The sequence below is a fragment of the Rutilus rutilus genome (genome assembly GCF_951802725.1).
Source record: "Rutilus rutilus genome assembly, chromosome: 21".
Classification (NCBI taxonomy): domain Eukaryota; kingdom Metazoa; phylum Chordata; class Actinopteri; order Cypriniformes; family Leuciscidae; genus Rutilus; species Rutilus rutilus.
Genome location: NC_140226.1, coordinates 26400659 through 26419730, shown reverse-complemented (window position 1 = coordinate 26419730; position 19072 = coordinate 26400659). Strand labels below are relative to the sequence as shown.

Genomic DNA, 19072 nt, shown 5'->3' with positions numbered 1-19072 from the left:
GAATATATGTTTTATAATTGTTAAGAATTTTTTAACGTAATGTTGATTCTGGGTAAAACGATGAATGAAAAGGCCCCTCTTTGTTTTTTGTTTTGTTTTTTACTTTTATCAGATTTATTGGTGTGCCTTGCTTTATTATTTATTTAATTATTGAAATGTCATAAATCATTTTCATAAAAATAAAAAAAGCACGATACCGGTAGTAAACCGAATTTAAAAAGAAATTCAAAATAAAAGTACCCTCTTCCTGGGAATTCAATCGTTGCCCGGAAGTAGAGTCGGTGGAATTCTTCCTCAGATTGATATCGCAGCGCAAATGTGCAGGAAGGACTGAGACGTGCAGGAAGGACTGAGACCTGCTGAAAGCTGTGGCTGTTCGACGTGTATTATCTCATTTTTATGGACATTCGGCATTCACCCGGATCGTATCCTGTCAAATATTATACTATTTGATGCCTTCTTTCATAGTCGCGTCTATGAACAGAAGGTGCTCGTGAATATTGGTAAATAACGGACAGTAAGTTAGATGTTGACAGCAGAGAACTTACGTTACCATCCAAACATGGTGCTTTGACAGAAGTGATGCTGCATCGCCAGTATGGAGTCTTTAATATTTTATTTAGTGCTGTTAGCTCCACTTCTTGTCCATTCTGCTGTGAAACCAGCTTCTTTTGAAGAAAAATTGAGAAATCAGGAAGAGGTACAAGAGTTTGGTAAGTTACTCTTTAAAGCTATTTAAATCGGCTCAACAAGGAAGTAACGTTACGAGTTCAAACTACTAAATATGCTGGTTTCTTAAATGGGGATATATAAATATGGGTATTTTGATTTGTGAGTTCAGTCTTCCTTCCTTTTCCTGTTTTGACTCAGTCATGACTGCTTATGTTAGTTCATTTCCTCAAACAGGGAAGGTGCTGTATTTGCAGACTGAATGGAAAGGCATTTTGATATGCTTCTCCTGCAGTAGAGTCTATGTTTGGGTCACTGTATGATCATATAAATAAACTTACAGTCTGTAGTACTGACCAAGGAATATGGTCATGTGATTTAAAATGTGTGTGTTGGTAAATAGTGGTGTTCTGCAGGAATGGTGATATACTGTATGTGCATTACTTCATCCAGATGCGCTCAGCTTCTTGCTGTCAGACTTTGATGTGCTGCCTGCATCCGGACTCCAGCTCCACTCGCTCAGGAAGAGAGATGTTGCTGCCCAGTCACATGTGGAGCGGCTGGTCAGCTTCACAGCTCTCCGGAGGTAAAGCTAACAGATCCACACATGCCTCTCTCTTGCTATTACATGGCAGATCATGTGATAATCTGTTTGTTAGTTTATTTATTAGTTATTCTCCAAACACCCCTGATTTCTATTTTGTCATTTAAAAAAAAAAATTGATATAGAATAGAATAAAAATAAATAATACAAATACATAATGATAATTATAATGCATTTGTATTATTTATTTTTATTCTATTCTATATCTATTTTTTTAAATAGCTTGTGTTAATCTCTTATGACCACCCCTGACATATAATAATAATAATAATAATAATAATTACATTTGTGTATTTATTGTTTTATTGTATTTATTTTTATTTATTTTATAATACATTTTATTCATATATTTTATTTATTTAATTTTATATTATCTTTATATATATATATTATTATTATATATATTTTTCTTGTTATCTTATCTATATTATTTTATTTTATTTCTCTATGTGTGAGAGTGTTTGTGTTATTTTCTCTGGCCACCTCTGACCTCAATTCATGATTTTGAGGCTGATGAATATTTTAGATTTTCACTGCACTAAAAACATGTTTATTACATCTTTTTTCAAAGGCACTTCAGTCTGTACTTGACAACAAACACAGAACTTTTCACGGACAACTTCAAGGCTGTTTTCGTAGATGAGAATGGAAAAGAGGACCAATATGATATTCAGTTACAGAATTACTTTAAAGGACACGTAGTGGGTAAGACATGCGATGAGGTTATTAGCCTCGGCTGAGAACTGAATTTTCTTGTTTTTCATCCATGATTGTTTGCTATCCCAACAGGAGAGGAGCACTCACGCGTGCAAGCACACATAGACGGGGACGAGTTTTCAGCCCACATTCTTACTGAAGAGGCTGAATATAATGTAGAGGTGATTTGTTTACACATGCTCCTCAAATTCTTCATACTTTAAAGTATTTAAAATTAGTTTTACAAAGTATCTCTTGTCTTCTTCATTAGCCCCTGTGGCGGTTTACAGAGTCGCCTCCCGATGGCCGATTGCTGGTGTACCGCTCAGAGGACATTAAGAATATTAGTCGACTGTCCTCACCCAAAGTGTGTGGATATGTGAACGCTGATGCCCAGGATCTCCTGCCAGAAGAGGCAGCAGGACAAACGGAACAGGAGGAGGGTGTGTATTTACATATGTATAATAATATTGATGACAATAATAATGTTTTATTTATGAAGGGCCTTTCCCAAGCTCAAGGTCGCTGCACAGGGAGATAAAGTAGACATGACATCAACAAGATACAAACATACACACACACACACAGTAACTAAACACAGTAAAACACTAGACGGAGGTAGGCTGAAAATACTGTGAGAAAAGTTTCATGGACCATATTTTGAATCAAGTCTCACTCACATTATCTTTTAAATATTCCGTTTTTTGAAAATTTCTGAAAATATGTTATTTAACAGAATTACACTACCATTCAAACGTTTTATTTTTATAAATTAATAATTTTACTCAGTAAGGATGCAATAATTTGATCAAAAGTGACTTTTACTTCAAATAAATGCTGGGGTTTTTTTGTAATCAAAGAATCCTGTTTTTTTTTTTTTTTTTTTTTTTTTTTTTCACAAAAATATGAAGCAGCACAGCTGTTTTAAACATTGGTAATAATAAGAAATGTTTCTTGAGCACCAAATCAGCATATTAGAATCATTTCTGAAGGATCATGTGACTGAAGACTGAAGGATGCTGAAAATTCAGCTTAGACATCACAGGAATAAATTACATATTAAAATCTATTAAAAAATAGAAACTCTATTTTAAATTGTAAAAATATTTCACAATATTGCTGAATTTTTTAATCAAATGAATGCAGCCTTGGTGAGCACAAGAGACTTTAAAAAACTAAAACATAACAAAAAATCGAACCAGTATCTTCTGAACAACAGTGTAAATGTTGTTTCATAAAGGTCAAATTGTTTTGTTTTTGGCCATTTTGAGACAGACACATTTCGTTATGAGAGATGCCTAAATGGACGATAGATATTCAGTTTATTCACATGCTCATGGATGGCTCAGCGGGATTGTTACTGCATGAGTGTGTAGGAGTTATACATTAGTCTGACAAAGGCCGCCCATTCAAGCATGCAGTCACCCAGCATTGACCTCCTGCCATGAGAATTGAAAAATATTCTGGAGACAAAGCATAATAATTCTGTTGAATAACTTCTTTATTTTTTGTCCACCATTATAATATTCATGGAAGTCCCCATTGTGTAGCTTTAAATTGGTTAGATCCATTTATGGATATTGATGCTTTGGGATTTACTATTTAGAAATAACAAAACTCATAGTGCACAATGTTTAGATGGTTTATATGTTTTGAATGCAGAGCCTCACAACAGAGAGAGAAGATCCACACACGACCACAAGAAGAACACCTGCCCGCTGCTGTTAGTGGCAGATCATCGCTTCTTTAAGCACATGGGCCGTGGAGAGGAGAGCACCACCCTCAACTACTTGGTGAGCAAAGTTGTACTGTACAACAGAGCAGTTTGATGCACTGGGGATACGATCCATATTAACACCATGATATCAGATTTATTGATAAAAGAACATTGAGCATTTTGTGTTTTTCAGATTGAGCTGATAGACAGAGTGGATGATATCTATAGGAACACATCCTGGGATGAGGAATTTATAGGTTACGGTGTGCAGATTCATCAGGTGACCTTAATAACTTTCTCAGTTTTCATCTTTTCTCTTCTACATCACTTCAGTTGATGAGTTTGACTCCTAGTTTCTCTTCATATTTGTTAAAGGGATAATTGAACAGTTGCAATTTGAAAAGCATGAAAAAGGGTGCAAAGGCACTTTAAAAATATGTTCCATATGACCTGTGCATTATATAACAAGTTTTCAAGTTGTTATTCTATGAAAATCTTGAATGAATCACAGAAGTGGTTCATTAATATGTTCTGAATGATTCATTCACAAATCAAACTGATCCATTTCTTGAGCACAATTTATTGTTTCACAAATTTATCAGTAAATAACAACTTCATTTTAGTCTGTTTCTCAAATAAAGCCGGCTTCAGGCGATTCGTAATACAACACGCTAGTCGTATAAACCACTTTTATGATACCTTTATGCTGCTTTACATCCTTTCTAAAGCTTGAAAGCTCCAGGCTGCATGGAAAATAACAACCGGAACATTATTCAAAACGCCTCCTTTTGTGTTCCGCAGAAGAAAGAAAGTCATACAGGTTTATGGGATTGTCCCAATGCATCCCTGATTTTCTCATTGGTAGAACTGGTGACTCAAGTCAAAGTGATCATAGCAGCTGACTCAATTCTAATACTAAGAGCTTAATGTTAGTTTCATTAGACCACCAAAATTTCCACATTTTGTCACATGGCTTGTTCTCTGCCTTTCTCAGAAGTGGCTTTTGATATCTATTTTCTCCCATTGTGACGAAATCCATTCCATGCATTACAGTGGAGTTCATGCGCTCAATGCTTTGCCTTGTTATTAAAGCTTGTTATTACTTTATCTCAATGTGCAAAGTTTGATGAGTTAGTGTTATCTTGCCATCTAAGATGTAAATATGCCAACAGATAATCATAAATAAGGTGCCCACAAAACTTGCCCCAGGAGAGATTCACTACAATATGGATGGAAGCCCACCTGATAGAACTGGCGGTGTGTGGGATGTGAAGAAGCTTCTGGAAGTAAGTGCCATGGAATCCTTGGAAATATACACAGGTCAAATTGTTATGATCAATCCACAACAACAATCCAGTTTTCCGGGTCCGATGTTATCGGCTGCAGACTGTGAAAAAAGGATCGCAAATGCAACAAAAAGACATTTCAAATGAAGACAAGTTAGGATTCGTCAGATATCATCTGGTTAGGGTGTGTGTCAGTGATCCCTGCACAAATACATGAAGTCAGCGTGAGGTCCGATTCACTAAACAGTGACTCGGTTTAATTTGAATCATACTAACGCTTTCTGTGAATTCATTCACAATAGACTCTCTTAAGGTTTGCAGCTGTGAGTAATTTTTCTATTGTTTGATTCGAAATTAACCGAGATCCGCTACTGTTTGTGAACCTCAAACCAGTCTATTTACCAACAGGATGTTCATGTGACAATGTGTATTCAAAGATATTCAAAATGTTATTTAAATTCATTATTATTTATTAATTTAATGGTTTTCTAAAAAATATATTGTATAGAAATATTATAAGTCAAAGGGCAACATTATTAAAAAAAAATATTTGGATCCCAAAATATATGTTTTGTTTTGTTTTTCCCAAAAAATAGACATGGCACAATTATATCAGAATCACTATATTGAATATTTATGCACCAAATTTATATTAAAATGTAAAGAAACTTCTGAATAACCATCTTTATCAAGTAATTTTTATTTTATTTTAAAGAGACATTTGACTTCTAAACCCTCATCTTTTTTAATTGTATTTTTTTAAGAGGAGCCCCGAAACACAGATTTGTAGACTCTCACTTTCTCATCTTTCTCTGGGTTCTCTTCAGCAATTCAGCTATGACATCGCAGACAACGCCTCTGCAGTTTGCCTTGCCCATCTCTTCACCTATCAGGACTTTGATGATGGCACTCTGGGTCTGGCATACGTGGCCCCTTCCAAACAGGGATTGGGAGGACTCTGCCCTAAACGTAAGGATCTCTACAACTGTGATCAATGGAATTCCACTCAACAGTGCTTGACTTTGCACATTCATTTTGTCTTACAGCCTACTATCCATCATACTCTGTCAAGAAACCCAGTTACCTGAACACTGGCTTGACAAGCACCATGAATTATGGGAAAACAATTCTGACTAAGGTTTGCATACACTGCTTTAAATACCACTTGGATTTTGTATACTAGATGTTTTTTAGCAGGAAGCACAGTGATGTATCCTCTATCCAGGAAGCAGATCTTGTAACCACTCATGAGCTCGGACACAACTTTGGAGCTGAACATGATCCGGACAATATAGCTGATTGTGCGCCCAGCGACGACCAGGGCGGCAAATATGTCATGTACCCTATTGCGGTCAGCGGAGATCACTTCAACAACAAGGTATTATCCATCCTGTGCTAAATTACTTCTTTTGACATGTAGTTTCTTTTTCTCACTCACCTATTGTTTCCCTCAGCGCTTCTCCAACTGTAGCAGGCACTCAGTCAGTAGGGCGTTAAAGATTAAGGCCCAGCTGTGCTTTAAGGAGAGGAGCAGTAAGCTGTGTGGGAACTCCCGTGTGGAGGAGGACGAAGACTGCGACCCTGGACTGCTTCATCTCAACGACGACCCCTGCTGCACAGCCAAGTGCAAGTTCAGGAAGCAGGCACAATGCAGGTAAAGAAGTTAAACGTGATAGACCAATATATCAGCCATTTTGACATTATTAGCATCAACTTTGCCCAGATCTAATCACAATAGTGACCGCCCACTATTTCACTATTTGGTCTTCGTTCCTGAAGAATTTTTCATATATATTTTTTTTCGTTCCTGAATTATTGCCTTCATAGGGATTTCAAAAAATGCTTCAATCTAAGCCATGAACCAGATCAACAAGCTCTGAGATGTATCACAATATGAATACATAAATTAAATAGAATATTAATAATAAAAAAAAAAAAAAAAGATTAATATTAAATTCATTTAATAATAATAAAAAGGTAGATGAAAAAAACTGTACTTAATGTCTTTTATGGGTTGTTTTTTGCGCAATAAATGACATTATCAAATAAAAACACTATAAAACTATATATTTATAGCAAAATGTATATATATGTGTCAATACACTACCATTCAAAAGTTGTTTTTTAAGAAATTAATACTTTTATTCAGCAAGGATTCATTAAATTTGATCAAACGTGACAGAAAAGACATTTATAATGTCAAATAAACGCTGTTCTTTTGAACTTTCTAAGGCCCCGTCCACACTACTGCGTTTTCGTTTAGAAACGGAGAATTAAAACGAATACGATCTCCGTCCACACCAGCGTTTTAGCTGCGTATTAGAATTGATCTCCGTCCACATTAAAACGACTGAAAACGCGGATCACGTGACCATTCACCAACACTGGGCATGCGCGAGCCGGTGTAAACACAACTTCATTGATAAAATTATCCCACCATGCGCTGGTTCTTCCCGGGTTAACCCAAAACCGACGCTCCATGTACACGGTCGATACCGGGAATTGTCAAACGTAAACTATTTTATCGGGAATTGTCAGTTGCACACGGGAATTGTCACTATTTTACCGGGAATTGTCACAGATCGCTCGAATAATAGCTTGCCTCCGGCGCATGTAGGCAGTTAGCATTGTAAAATGCAGAATTTACTTGCACAACAGCTGCTAGAAAAGATATAGCCTACGCCATGACTGATGACACCCAATCATAGAGCCGAGCGTGAGCCTCTACTACGTCATCGTTTCTAAAGTCCTCCGTTTTGACCCGTCCACACTAAAACGCCCTCCGGAGATTCAAAACGAAAAACGGGTCGGCAGCGTTTCTAAACTTCTCCGTTTTGGGTCTCCGTTTTTGCCGTTTTAGTGTGGACGGGAGGTGCAAACGTAGCAAAAGGTCTCCGTTTTTAAACGAAAACGCAGTAGTGTGGACGGGGCCTAATAAACACAGAATCCTGAAATCTTGTGTTTTCACAAAAATATATATATATATATAACTGTTTTTAGCACTGATAATAGTAAGAAATGTTTTTGAGCACCAAATCAGCATATTATAATGATTTCTGTAGGAATAATAATCATACACACATATATCATTGTTGCTGTGAGTATTTGTGCCTGACGTTGTTTTCTGTGACCCTCAGTGACAGGAACAGCCCCTGCTGCAAGAACTGCAGGTTTGAAAGCGCAGTTAAGATCTGTCAGGAGACCATCACTGCCACCTGCAAGAACATGTCGAGGTGCACAGGTCAGCCTGCTCACACTAACTTCAATGACACGGAATAATATAATAACTAATAACATACAACTCCACGCTGTCAGTGTAGTTTATCCGGCCCACTACTGACCTCACCTCTTATATTTGGTTGGTTAACTTTTTAACCCTTGTGTATCCCAGGCAACAGCAGTGAGTGCCCCACGCCTGGTAACCTGGTTGATAATACAGAGTGTGTGGACAAGGGTCGATGTCGGAAGGGCGAGTGCAAGCCTTTCTGTGAGGCCCTGCATAACCTTGAGTCCTGCGCCTGCAATGGTAAATGTCTCAACAAACCCTCCTCTGTTTTCACACTAGTGCCCAACAGAGATCTCTATTTGAATGACCAGTGTTGATACCTAGTGAGCAGCGATGGACAATATTACATTGTTTCTATGTATGGCAGACTGAGGCTAGTTGTCACAAGTTGATATTTTTCAATTTCTATATAGACACAGACCTTAATATCTTGGCTACAATAAAGCTTCTGAACATTTACTCCATTATTGCCCAGGAAAAAAGATGCGTGACATATTTAGTTTTTTTAGTAATTAATCATTTTGGTATAAATTGCTAAGTAATTGTATTAATCTCAGTAATATTTTTTTCATGGTTTGAAAGAAGATTTTGATTTATTTGATCAAATACACATTAATATTGTGAAATATTATTACAATTTAAAATAAGTGTTTTCTATTTTAATATATTTTAAAATGTGATTTATTCCTGTGATGGCAAAGCTGAATTCAGTGTCACATGATCCTTCAGAAATTATTATAATATGCTGATTTGATGCTTTAGAAATATTTTCTAAAGTTGTTATTATTATCAAAGTTGGAAACATTTTTATAAAAAACCATGATGCATTTTGTCAGGTTTCTTTTATGAATGGAAAGTTCAAAAGAACAAAAAAACTTTTGATAGTGTAAATACAGACCATGTCTTTTATCCCCAGTCTTCCCTATATGACAGCATGTAAGATGTATAAAAAGGCTGAAATTACAGGAATATTTAGGCTATTTTACACAACATTTACTCCAAATAAATATAAACAGAACCTGCACGTATATTGGCATTTGTCATTATCACACTGACCGATATTGGCCTGTTAATTGTGGAATGGTCCATGTCCACTCAAACTTACGCATTCTAATAATTATGTTCACTGTTTTAGCCTCCATTATGAATGCTAAAGTGCTGAGTCTGTCCATTTGCTGTGATGTTTTTCAGAGACCGAGGACTCGTGTAAAGTGTGCTGTAGAGGCAGCGACGGGCAGTGCACTCCCTTTTCTAGTGGAGGGTTATTTCTTTACCTGCGCAAGGGCAAACCCTGTACCGTTGGCTTCTGTGACGGGAGCGTGAGTGCATTGCTTGTCTATCTTTTGACAATGATCATTTATCAGACTGATAAATAGTGTTTTCTATAAATGCTGTTGTGGTGTTCATTGCAGGGCAAATGCATGAAGCAGGTCCAAGATGTCATTGAACGTTTATGGGACTTCATAGACAAACTGGACATCAACACATTTGGTAAGAAAACACAGTACATTTAGCTAGGAATCATGCAGTGAAATGGACTTTTTCTGTATATTTAGTAAATGTCAATGGTGACTCTCTTCTGTCAATGTGCAGGGAAGTTCTTGGCTGACAACATTGTGGGATCGGTGGTGGTCTTCTCTCTCCTGTTCTGGATTCCCCTAAGCATACTGGTGCACTGTGTGGTGAGACTTATTTCACAAATTTCAGTATGTTTTTCTGAATTGATTTTGTGTGAATTTTCTGAAATTCTCTTATCATTTACTCACTGTCGTGTATTTCTAATCCTCTGTCACTTTCATCTGTGAACTTATGTAGTAGAATATACAACCCATGCAATAAGTGAATGTGAATTTGGACTGTCAAGCTCCAAAAAGGACAAAAAAACCTCTATCATAAAAGTGGCCCATATGGCTTGTACACTATATTCCAAGTATCCTAAAGCCAAATGATACTTTTAGTATTTATTATTAATATTTTGAATTAGTGGTTTCAGTTTTCATTTAAATGAGTAATTAGACAGATAGACAGAGTTTTATTAACAAAACGGTTATTGCAAGAGTAGGTTAATCAAATAATTGTATCATACTTTGTCTACTCTTTAAACAGCATTGTGGTAAAAATGTAACACTATGGTAACAGCTTTCTTACCTGTATGCGACAGCGTTTTGCTTCAGGCAGAACGGACAGTATGGCCTTTTCTTCTTTTTTTCCTCTCCGTCTAGCCTAAAACACTGTGTTTGTGGTCATCCGGTATGAAATGTGGACTACAAACACAAATTTTTTTTCCTCAGATTTTCCGTCGCTGTGTTCTCTCCGTATTTACGATTATTTGCCGCTTTTAGCCACTGCCTTCAACACTCTGGATTCTTCACTGGAAACCGAAAGTGACTTACTCCCGTTAAACGTTTACTCTCTGAATTCTTGCACCCGGGAACAATACAAGTCGACACAATTATGACTACAAGTTTACTAAAAAAGTATTACCTACTAAAGCAAGGTGGTATTGGACTCTGGTGGGAGTGGCCTTGGGTGACAACATGTACAGTGTATTATGGGTGTTGATGTTTTCCAACGTATTTGGCAAAAGGGAAGATAGACAAACGGCCTTTTTTTCTCTAGTCAGGTAGCACAGATTTTGTATTTTTTTTATATATAAATTATTCGCCTTTCTACTGTATAGGCAGCCATGTTTTATTGAAAGGCCATTTTGCAAGTGGTTTTTCATCTAATATTTATATTTTATTTTATTTCAGCTTTTTTCAATCAACAAAAATTATTTGTTAATAGTTCAATAAGAACACTGTGAGGAACAGTCTAATATTTTATGGTATTTTGCCATAGCCTCATTTGTATTGCTGTCACATGCTGTCACCATGTTACACAGAAGTAAAGTCATTATGGTGATTAAATGATGAAAGAATTGTCATTTTTGGCTAAACAAGACATTACAGTGATCATCTCTCTTTGCTTGCTAATAGGACAAGAAACTGGATCAACAATACGAGGAAAACTCCAAAACCATGGCGTACCCTTGTGTAAGTCCTTCTGTCACAAAACTACAACTCCCAGGATGGACTCCTTACTCAAGGAGCGGAGATCAGAATACTAACAGACTTGCACACTAATATGCATTAAAGTCATTCAGGACCCCAAAGTAACATATTAACATTCAGTTAGCATGGCGTCTTTAATCAGGGCTAGTAGTGTATGACTTGTGGCTTGTTTGCTCTGACCCTTGTGGAACCGCAGCAGATGGTGGTGGAGGTGTGTAGTAGAGCTCATAACTCAGGTGAGTGTGCGTCATCCCCCCCCCCTCTCTCCCGGGTGTGACGAGTCGGAGTGCGCTGGTTGTGACGTGTCAGATGGGCCGACTGAGTTCAGTTCAGCTTGTCCTGTATGTCTCGTGCACTCAGTGTCAGTGAGGATGTGCTGGCGGTTTCTGGTTCAAACGTGTTTATTGGATGCAGTTCAGTACTTGAGCGTTTTAAATGCACGGCTTTGAAACTCTTCTCTTCATTTGATTTGGTTCAAGAGATGTGAATGGATCGCATATTTTGCTGCATCTAACTCAAGTGTAGCATGCTGTTCATGTTATGCATAGGGATGGGCATCGGTTTGTCTATTCACTTAGTTGACAGATACAGTAAATCAAAATACTTTAACTGTGCTTCCATTTAATTTTTTAAATTTTTTTTGCTAATTGTAATAGATTTTTTAGAATAATTATAGCAAAATTAGCCCTAGATGTTACAAAAAAGTTTTTTTAGATGTTACTTTTGTGGTGAATTTTCAGTAAAAATGCTATTATAAAAACAAAATATAAATAAAAAATAATAGATTATACATTATTTTATTTTTAAACAATGGAAAAAAATGGCAAAAAAAAATTAAGTTAAAATTGAAATTCAAGTTTTGTTTAATCAGTAGTTGGTTTACGTTCACAAGCACCATACGAATGTTTTTCCATCGTGTCTTGGTGTTAATTCAGTCACTGTTTTAAGATGTGTCATGTTAAAAAATACTTCAAAACACTTCGTTTCATGCCATTTTGTTCTCGAAAACCTTTGGGTTTTTTCATTGTGGCGTCTAGATCAGTGGTTTCCTAACCAGGGGGCCAGGGCAACTCAATTATTCAGTTATTAAAAACAATAATTAAGACATAATTAAATAGCTAAAAACACGAAAAATTCAAGATGTAAACTGAAATAATTTATTGTTATTGAAAAATATACAGATTTCTTTTTATCTTTTTGAATCACAAAATATATTGTTTAATTAATTTAATAAATCAATACACCCAGTTTAATTTTAATAATAAAAAAAATGTCTGGGCACTCAAAGCACTATACAGCTTATTGGTGGAGAGGAGACAGAGTGATGAAGCCAGTCAGTATATTGGGATGATTAGGAGGCCATGATGATGGACAGAGGCCAAGGGGCAAATTTGGCCAGGATGCCGGGTTAAACCCCTACTCTTTTTTTTTTTTTTTTTTTTTTTTTAAAGGACATCCTGGGGTTTTTATGACCACAAAGAGCCGAGACCTCGGTTTAATGATTATTTATGTTCATAATTTTTTTTTTTTTAACTAATATCATAGCCAATATAGGGGGATCTTTAAAGAAATCAAGTTTTTAGTGTTGTTTATACTGTATGTCTATGTGGTGTTTTTAAGACAAACCATGTGCAAATTCATCATTCAACACCATTTCTGAGTATTTTCTACTTAAAACTGCAGTGTACCACCAAAGACTATCTCAAAAACGCCCTGTTTCCTACCATCACAAAAAACAGTCCTGTCGATGTGCGGAACGGGGCTTTTCTTGCTCAATGGTGTTTTTAGCCCCCAATGGCCCTCCAGGCAGCTAACCCTAACCTCAACCTTAAACCTACCCATCCCCTCGCTGCCTGGAAGGAGCCGTTGGGGGCTAAAAACACCAAACACCGCTTTGCTTCACTGACTTTCTACGATGTTCAAAGTGTTTCTAAGGATGCTGATTTTTAGAAGGCAGCTGTCTGACTCGAAGATGGCGAACGGGGACATGGTTTGTGTAACGTTATTAACGGTTTAATAAGGTAGTCAAGCCAAAGGCTAATCATATTAATTACCGTTATGTCTCTGACATTGTAGAGAGCGACACATTAAAACACTTTACCATTCTGATACGTCGACTTGTAGATGACCCTGTATAATTCGTTCGTCCTCTCATAAATGGCTGAATTAAACCAATATTTCCACTTGCCATTGTGTAGCATTTCCCGCTGTTGACCAAGTGGATCAGGTAGTCAAAGCTGGTGTGATTGAGTGGAGGCGGAGACTAATTTGCATATTCAAACATAAATATGTAATTTTGATTATCAAAGAAGAGTTTTAATGGATAAAATGATTGACTGCAGGTGTGTCTACTACTGTGTTAGACAATGCGGAGTCAAAAAGGTTGCAAACCACTGGTCTAGATGTTCTTGACTGGAAGAAAGAAACTTATGATGCGTAGTTATAGTGCTTTCGTAATCGATCATTGCTGTCACTTCCAAGTACTCGTGCCCATTCCTAGTGATGTAGTGAATACCATGATAAGCTGTTCTGAAGTCTTCCTTACTGATTCTGTCACAAACTTCTATCCTTAGAGCGCAGAGATGCTGAGCAATCTGGAACCGGCGCCCATCCGCATTGTCAAGGTCCCTTTTCCGCTTTCAGTGGCAACACGACCTCAGCCCTCAATGGGCCCCACGGGCCCCGGCGCGTCATCGGCACAGGAGACGCTCGCCGCCCCAGGCCCTGCCAACCTCTCCGCCGCACTCAAAGCGGATCAGCTGCGAATGGCCACAATCGAGGAGGACCCCAGCGGAGACTCCTCTCACCTGGACGAGGAGGAAGGCTTCCCTCCAAGCGGCACAGCTGCCAGGTCCTTCGAGGACCTCACCGGACAGGTAATGCAATCCCGCGGGGACAAGAGACGGCTGAAGAGACAGGCGCGCATTGACAGTAAGGAGACGGAGTGCTGAGGACACTCGTATTCAAGTCAAAGATCACTCGATTGAGACAAGAGCCGTAATAAACGGTGCAATCAGGCTTCATTTTGTTGGTGCACTTAAAAGTGTATGTGACGTGTAGACTGCTGACACATTTCAGTTGGTTTTTAGAAATTTTGTACCATTCTTTTAATGCACAATTGTCGTTGTTACAAATATAGTGTCACTTAAAAGCAAGTCAGTAACTGCCAAGAGAAATGACTGATGTTTGGTAAATATAAAAATGAAAGGAATAAATTTAATACGGCTTTGGACAGCTGCGAAATGCGACTAGCCTATCGGCAAAAATACATGTTTGACAGGTATGAACTTGAATGAATTTACAATGAAAGTTTAAGGGGTTAAAGTGAAAGTGAAAATGAAAATTCAGCCATTTGCTCACCCTCATGTCGTTACAAACATGAATAGCTTTCTCTCTCTTCTGTGGAACCACAAAAGGAAACATTTAGAAAATTGTGGGGGTGGGGGGGAACACTTTATTTTTTGTCCAAACATTGAAAGTCAAACATTGAGAGTCTAATAATTTTTTGGACCCCATTAACTTTCATTGCATGGACAAAAACAGTGTAAAACATTATTCAGAATATCTTCTTTTGTGTTCCACAGAAGAAAGTAAGTTATATAAAGGATTGGAACAACATGAGGGTGAGTAAATAATGACAGAATTTTCTTTTTAGGGTGAACCATTCCTTTAATAATTTACCTCATATACTTCCGCTGTAACTGTTCAGGTACTTTTAGTTGTTTTTATAATCTGGAGTACAAATCAAAATTATTTTATTGTGGTAATTGACAAATCAGATGCTGTCTTAAAGGGACAGTACACCCAAAACAAATTCTGTCATTATTTAATTGCCCTCATGTTGTTTTCTTTTTGGGTGAACTATCCCCTTAACTTGTATTTAACCTGAAATATTCCTTTAATACAGTCAGTATGTGCCTTGTAACACAGTTCCAGTAATGCAAATTCTTGTATTCTCATTCATTTATACCTCATTAAAAACACGAGCAGCAGGCCTCTATACGTGTCATCACACTTTTAATGTTGCACTGGTCGACTTGCTGACAAATTTAAAGTTATGCATGTTCTATGCCATATGTATATAAATGACTTGTTGTATGTTTATGGGAACTGTAAGAGGAGATGCTATTTATAATGAGTTTTCTTGGCTTAATGATAGAAAGTGCACACGATGTTAAAAATGTTTTCATATATTTTAAGGCTTGTACAGTTTAATATGTGCTCTCTACACTCTACAGCATCTCGTGTCATTTTAATATACCAGTATGAATATGTGAAACACTGATTACAGAGCCAGGGATGTGCATATTTCATAGATTTCATCTTTTTGCCACTAAAACGGATGGATGTATAGATGTGACCAAAATCAATCGATACTTTAGAAGTATTAGTATAGACTATTATGCCCCCACTGTGAATTATCAGACTATGACTATTAAAGTTGAGTTTTAACAACGTTTTCATGTGCCATAAGTCAATAGACTAAATATATATTTTGTATTGTTTCTTATATTCCTGTATATAAAATCAGAAATAATTAAAAACCTCTCACTAGAAATGTCAATCTACTCTCCTTAAATGTGTTTCTGATGCTTGGTTGTTACATTTATTCAACATATTCTAGGGATATGAATGCACATGAATAAACTGCCTCTACACTGAAGTGTTTCTAATTATTTTATGGACCTAGGCTGAAAAGAAATACATTTGAATTTTGCTAGGAGGTATAAAATGAAAGTGGTCATTGTCCCTACTAGAAGGTGTGTGTGTGTGTGTGTGTGTGTGTGTGTGTGTGTGTGTGTGTGTGTGTGTGTGTGTGTCTGTGTGTGTGTCTGTGTGTCTGTGTGTGTGTGTGTGTGTGTGTGTGTGTGTGTGTGTGTGTGTGTGTGTGTGTGTGTGTGTGTGTGTGTGTGTTTTAAACGCCAGTAAATCAGTTGGACACACCAAATCTTTAATACTTCAGAAATCTTACTTGTTTTTGGCAGAACATCAAACATAATCTGTGACATTTGTCATTTAACTTGCTTGAGTAACTCAAAATACTCCTTGTTTGCAAATAGGGCTGGCGGCTGCTCCTTCCACCATTTATGATTAGTGTATCCAAAAATTTTCTAATTTAAACCACAGGAACTGAATGGTGTTTTATCCGCTGTGCGTCATGTGACCTGAGTTTTAATCACACAGTAGGCTGCTCTCAGGGCATTTTGGGTCCACATCCCCCCAGTAAGGCAGAATGAAGGGCAAGTCAGCCACTCGCCTCTCAAGAAGTGTCCATAAATGCTCTGCCACAAACTGGTTTCCTTTAACAGAAAGATGCAGTCCATCCGAAAGATACACTGAGAAATCCTGAGGGGGAAAACGCATTTGTTTATATTCGTTATTTTTATTTCAATGTTCATTCACAACAGTATGTGCCAGCATGTGCGTTACCTGTCCATCTTTTTGCATGAGTGTCCAGAGATCCAAAACATCCACACCAGACTGTCCTGCAGCCTGTACGCAGGCCTGCGCATACTGACCGGCCACAGAGTTCAACCGATTCAAAGCTGAACCTGATGAAAATCATATTCAATGTGTGTGTGTGTGTGTGTGTGTGTGTGTGTGTGTGTGTGTGTGTGTGAGTGTGTGAGAGACACTTTGTAATTAAATACTAGATTACTGCTAGCTACACAGTCTATACAGCCAAATTTTTTTTTTTAAAGGTATAGCGGAGGATTTTCTTTTTCCGGGTGGATCATCAAGACTATTGGTCCTCCTAAGTGTCAATCATTCTGGTGATATGTTTACGTAAGGTCGTCGTACGTGCTCGTGCACACGATTCACACGATGGCGTGCGCTCAAAACACAGGTTGGGCTTCCCACTGATGCCTCAGTCGCGAAGTTTCTACTTGACAGGTAAAGTTTGGCATGCTATTTGGAGAAATCCATTTAAAATCACTGCTAGTAAAAGTTAATGTAAGCTATGATTAGCTTGTGCATGCTCTCTCGTGCACACATTTAATAGGCGTTCCCTCTCGGGAGCAGGTAGACTGTTGCGCATGTGCATTTTTTCAAAAAGTGGAGAGGGCGGTTCTTTTCTAAAATTCGGCAAAATCCTCCGCTATACCTTTAAATGGAATGAGAAACGGCATGCAATATGCAGCGATACACATTTCATATGTTTTGCATGTTCAATTAAGTGATCTGGATATTTTGCATTTTTAATACTGTACAAGATTCGAGTAAAACGCATTAACTGGTGTCCAATTGCATAATTCAAGAAACGGATGCTAAAAATGTGGCTGATATTACTTCCATGTCAGTATGAAATTAAGGGGGATGCATGGTAAACATGTTGAAATTAATGAATTACCCTTTTCACCATTTACGATAAAACAAAATTTGACAATTGTTGTAAAATTACAATAGAATATGTGATTCCATTTACAGCTAAAACACCTGGTGCATGTCCTTTATTAATGATTTTTGGAAGTAAGAGTATTTTTGCTGCAGTTTTTGTAGAATAAGTATACTTCACTGTCTACATTTGTTAAGTGTACAACAGTACACTGTATCCCACAATGTAAAACACTCAAGTTACACTAAGCATTGAATTTACTGCAAAGCACTAGTGTCCAGCATGCAGTGCACTAATATTGAACACGACCTAAAGTCAGGAGGTGTGTCACCTTTTAGCAAGCACTCTTTCTCCCAGGCGGCTTCTTGAAGTGGTGGTGGTGTGATGAAGATGATCTTGTCACTGGACACTCCTATAGACACCAGATATCTGACAATGTCCTTCAAATTCTCGGAGAACTCCTGGAGATGCACGTGCTGCGCGGGGTTCTTGTCTGTAAACAAAATCTATTGTGAGTCTCCTTAAATCACCGCCGCTGTTGTTTAGCAATGATGCACAACACACGTGACATAGTCTTACCTTCCAAAGCACAATCATTGGCGCCAAAGAAAACAGTCACAGCCGCAATAGGAGCATCAGAAATGGGCACAATGCGAGGAAGCACAATCTTAGCCCACCTTGTGTTGTATCCCGACAAGCCCCTGTTTACCACGTCGCATTTTCTAATAAATCAAAAGAAATGATAAAATCATCCGCTGCGGCGGTGTGAATACAATGATGCATATCCGTGTGCTGTCATGAACTCTCTAAGTTACCTCTCGAGTTTATGAGAGATTTCACATCCCCATCCGTTCGCTTGAAAGGCAAACTGAAACAAAAACAATGCATGTTACAGTAAGTATTAAAACTCAAAATGGCACAGTGACTCAAAATGTTACCTGTGTTATTGAGTCGCCGAAGAGAATGATTTGGGGCCATACAACTTTCTTCAGAGTCGACATTGTGACAGCAACACCTGACGACTTTACAATTCACCTCAGACTGCGAGGAAGAAGCAGCAAGGCATTAGCGGTGCTTCGTTCGTAAATGATTCGGAGTTCAAATCTTTGAATCATTTTCTTACACTTACTGAATCCTTTCTCGTTCACTGAACTCAACGGCTCTGACTGAACTGTCACAGTAGAAGCGCGTGACTGCTTTCAAAGATGTCTTCAGAACAACTGCTTACTGTTTAATAAGTAAATACATAATACAGCTTACAGTTACTACTGTGTTATTCCGTCCATTCTAAACGTAGCACAGGTCTACGAATTTGTGAATGAATGAATTAATACAGCTTATAGTTAGTAAGCTGATGTTCTGTCCATTCTTAATTCATTAGCCACTTGCCACTTAAAAATATTAGTATGTGCAGTATTTTTAGT

General features: G+C 37.6%; 2 protein-coding genes across 3 annotated transcripts; one reads left to right on the top strand and one right to left on the bottom strand.

Moving 5' to 3' along the window:
- The first annotated feature begins 261 nt into the window (after nucleotides 1-261).
- Nucleotides 262-15974, top strand: adam17a (ADAM metallopeptidase domain 17a). Its single transcript, XM_084392969.1, has 19 exons — nucleotides 262-713; nucleotides 1123-1255; nucleotides 1845-1978; nucleotides 2063-2151; nucleotides 2241-2412; nucleotides 3632-3762; nucleotides 3880-3966; nucleotides 4859-4972; nucleotides 5800-5941; nucleotides 6019-6110; nucleotides 6198-6350; nucleotides 6427-6626; nucleotides 8110-8213; nucleotides 8364-8498; nucleotides 9450-9577; nucleotides 9671-9749; nucleotides 9852-9940; nucleotides 11237-11293; nucleotides 13885-15974. Exons 1-19 carry the CDS (start codon nucleotides 599-601, stop codon nucleotides 14260-14262), a joined length of 2532 nt encoding a protein of 843 aa, XP_084249095.1. The 5' UTR covers nucleotides 262-598; the 3' UTR covers nucleotides 14263-15974.
- Nucleotides 15975-16245: 271 nt separating this feature from the next.
- On the bottom strand, nucleotides 16246-18914 carry iah1 (isoamyl acetate hydrolyzing esterase 1 (putative)). Of its 2 annotated transcripts, XM_084392971.1 has the most exons (7): nucleotides 18778-18914; nucleotides 18587-18689; nucleotides 18464-18516; nucleotides 18228-18370; nucleotides 17980-18141; nucleotides 16742-16863; nucleotides 16246-16657 (listed from the first exon to the last, which is right to left on the bottom strand). In XM_084392971.1, the coding sequence occupies exons 2-7, from the start codon at nucleotides 18647-18649 to the stop codon at nucleotides 16484-16486; spliced, it is 717 nt and encodes a 238-aa protein (XP_084249097.1). In that variant the 5' UTR covers nucleotides 18650-18689; nucleotides 18778-18914; the 3' UTR covers nucleotides 16246-16483. The 2 variants fall into 2 exon arrangements, with proteins under 2 accessions (XP_084249097.1, XP_084249096.1); XM_084392970.1 differs by lacking the exon at nucleotides 18778-18914 and having other exon boundaries at nucleotides 18587-18741.
- Nucleotides 18915-19072: the final 158 nt, after the last annotated feature.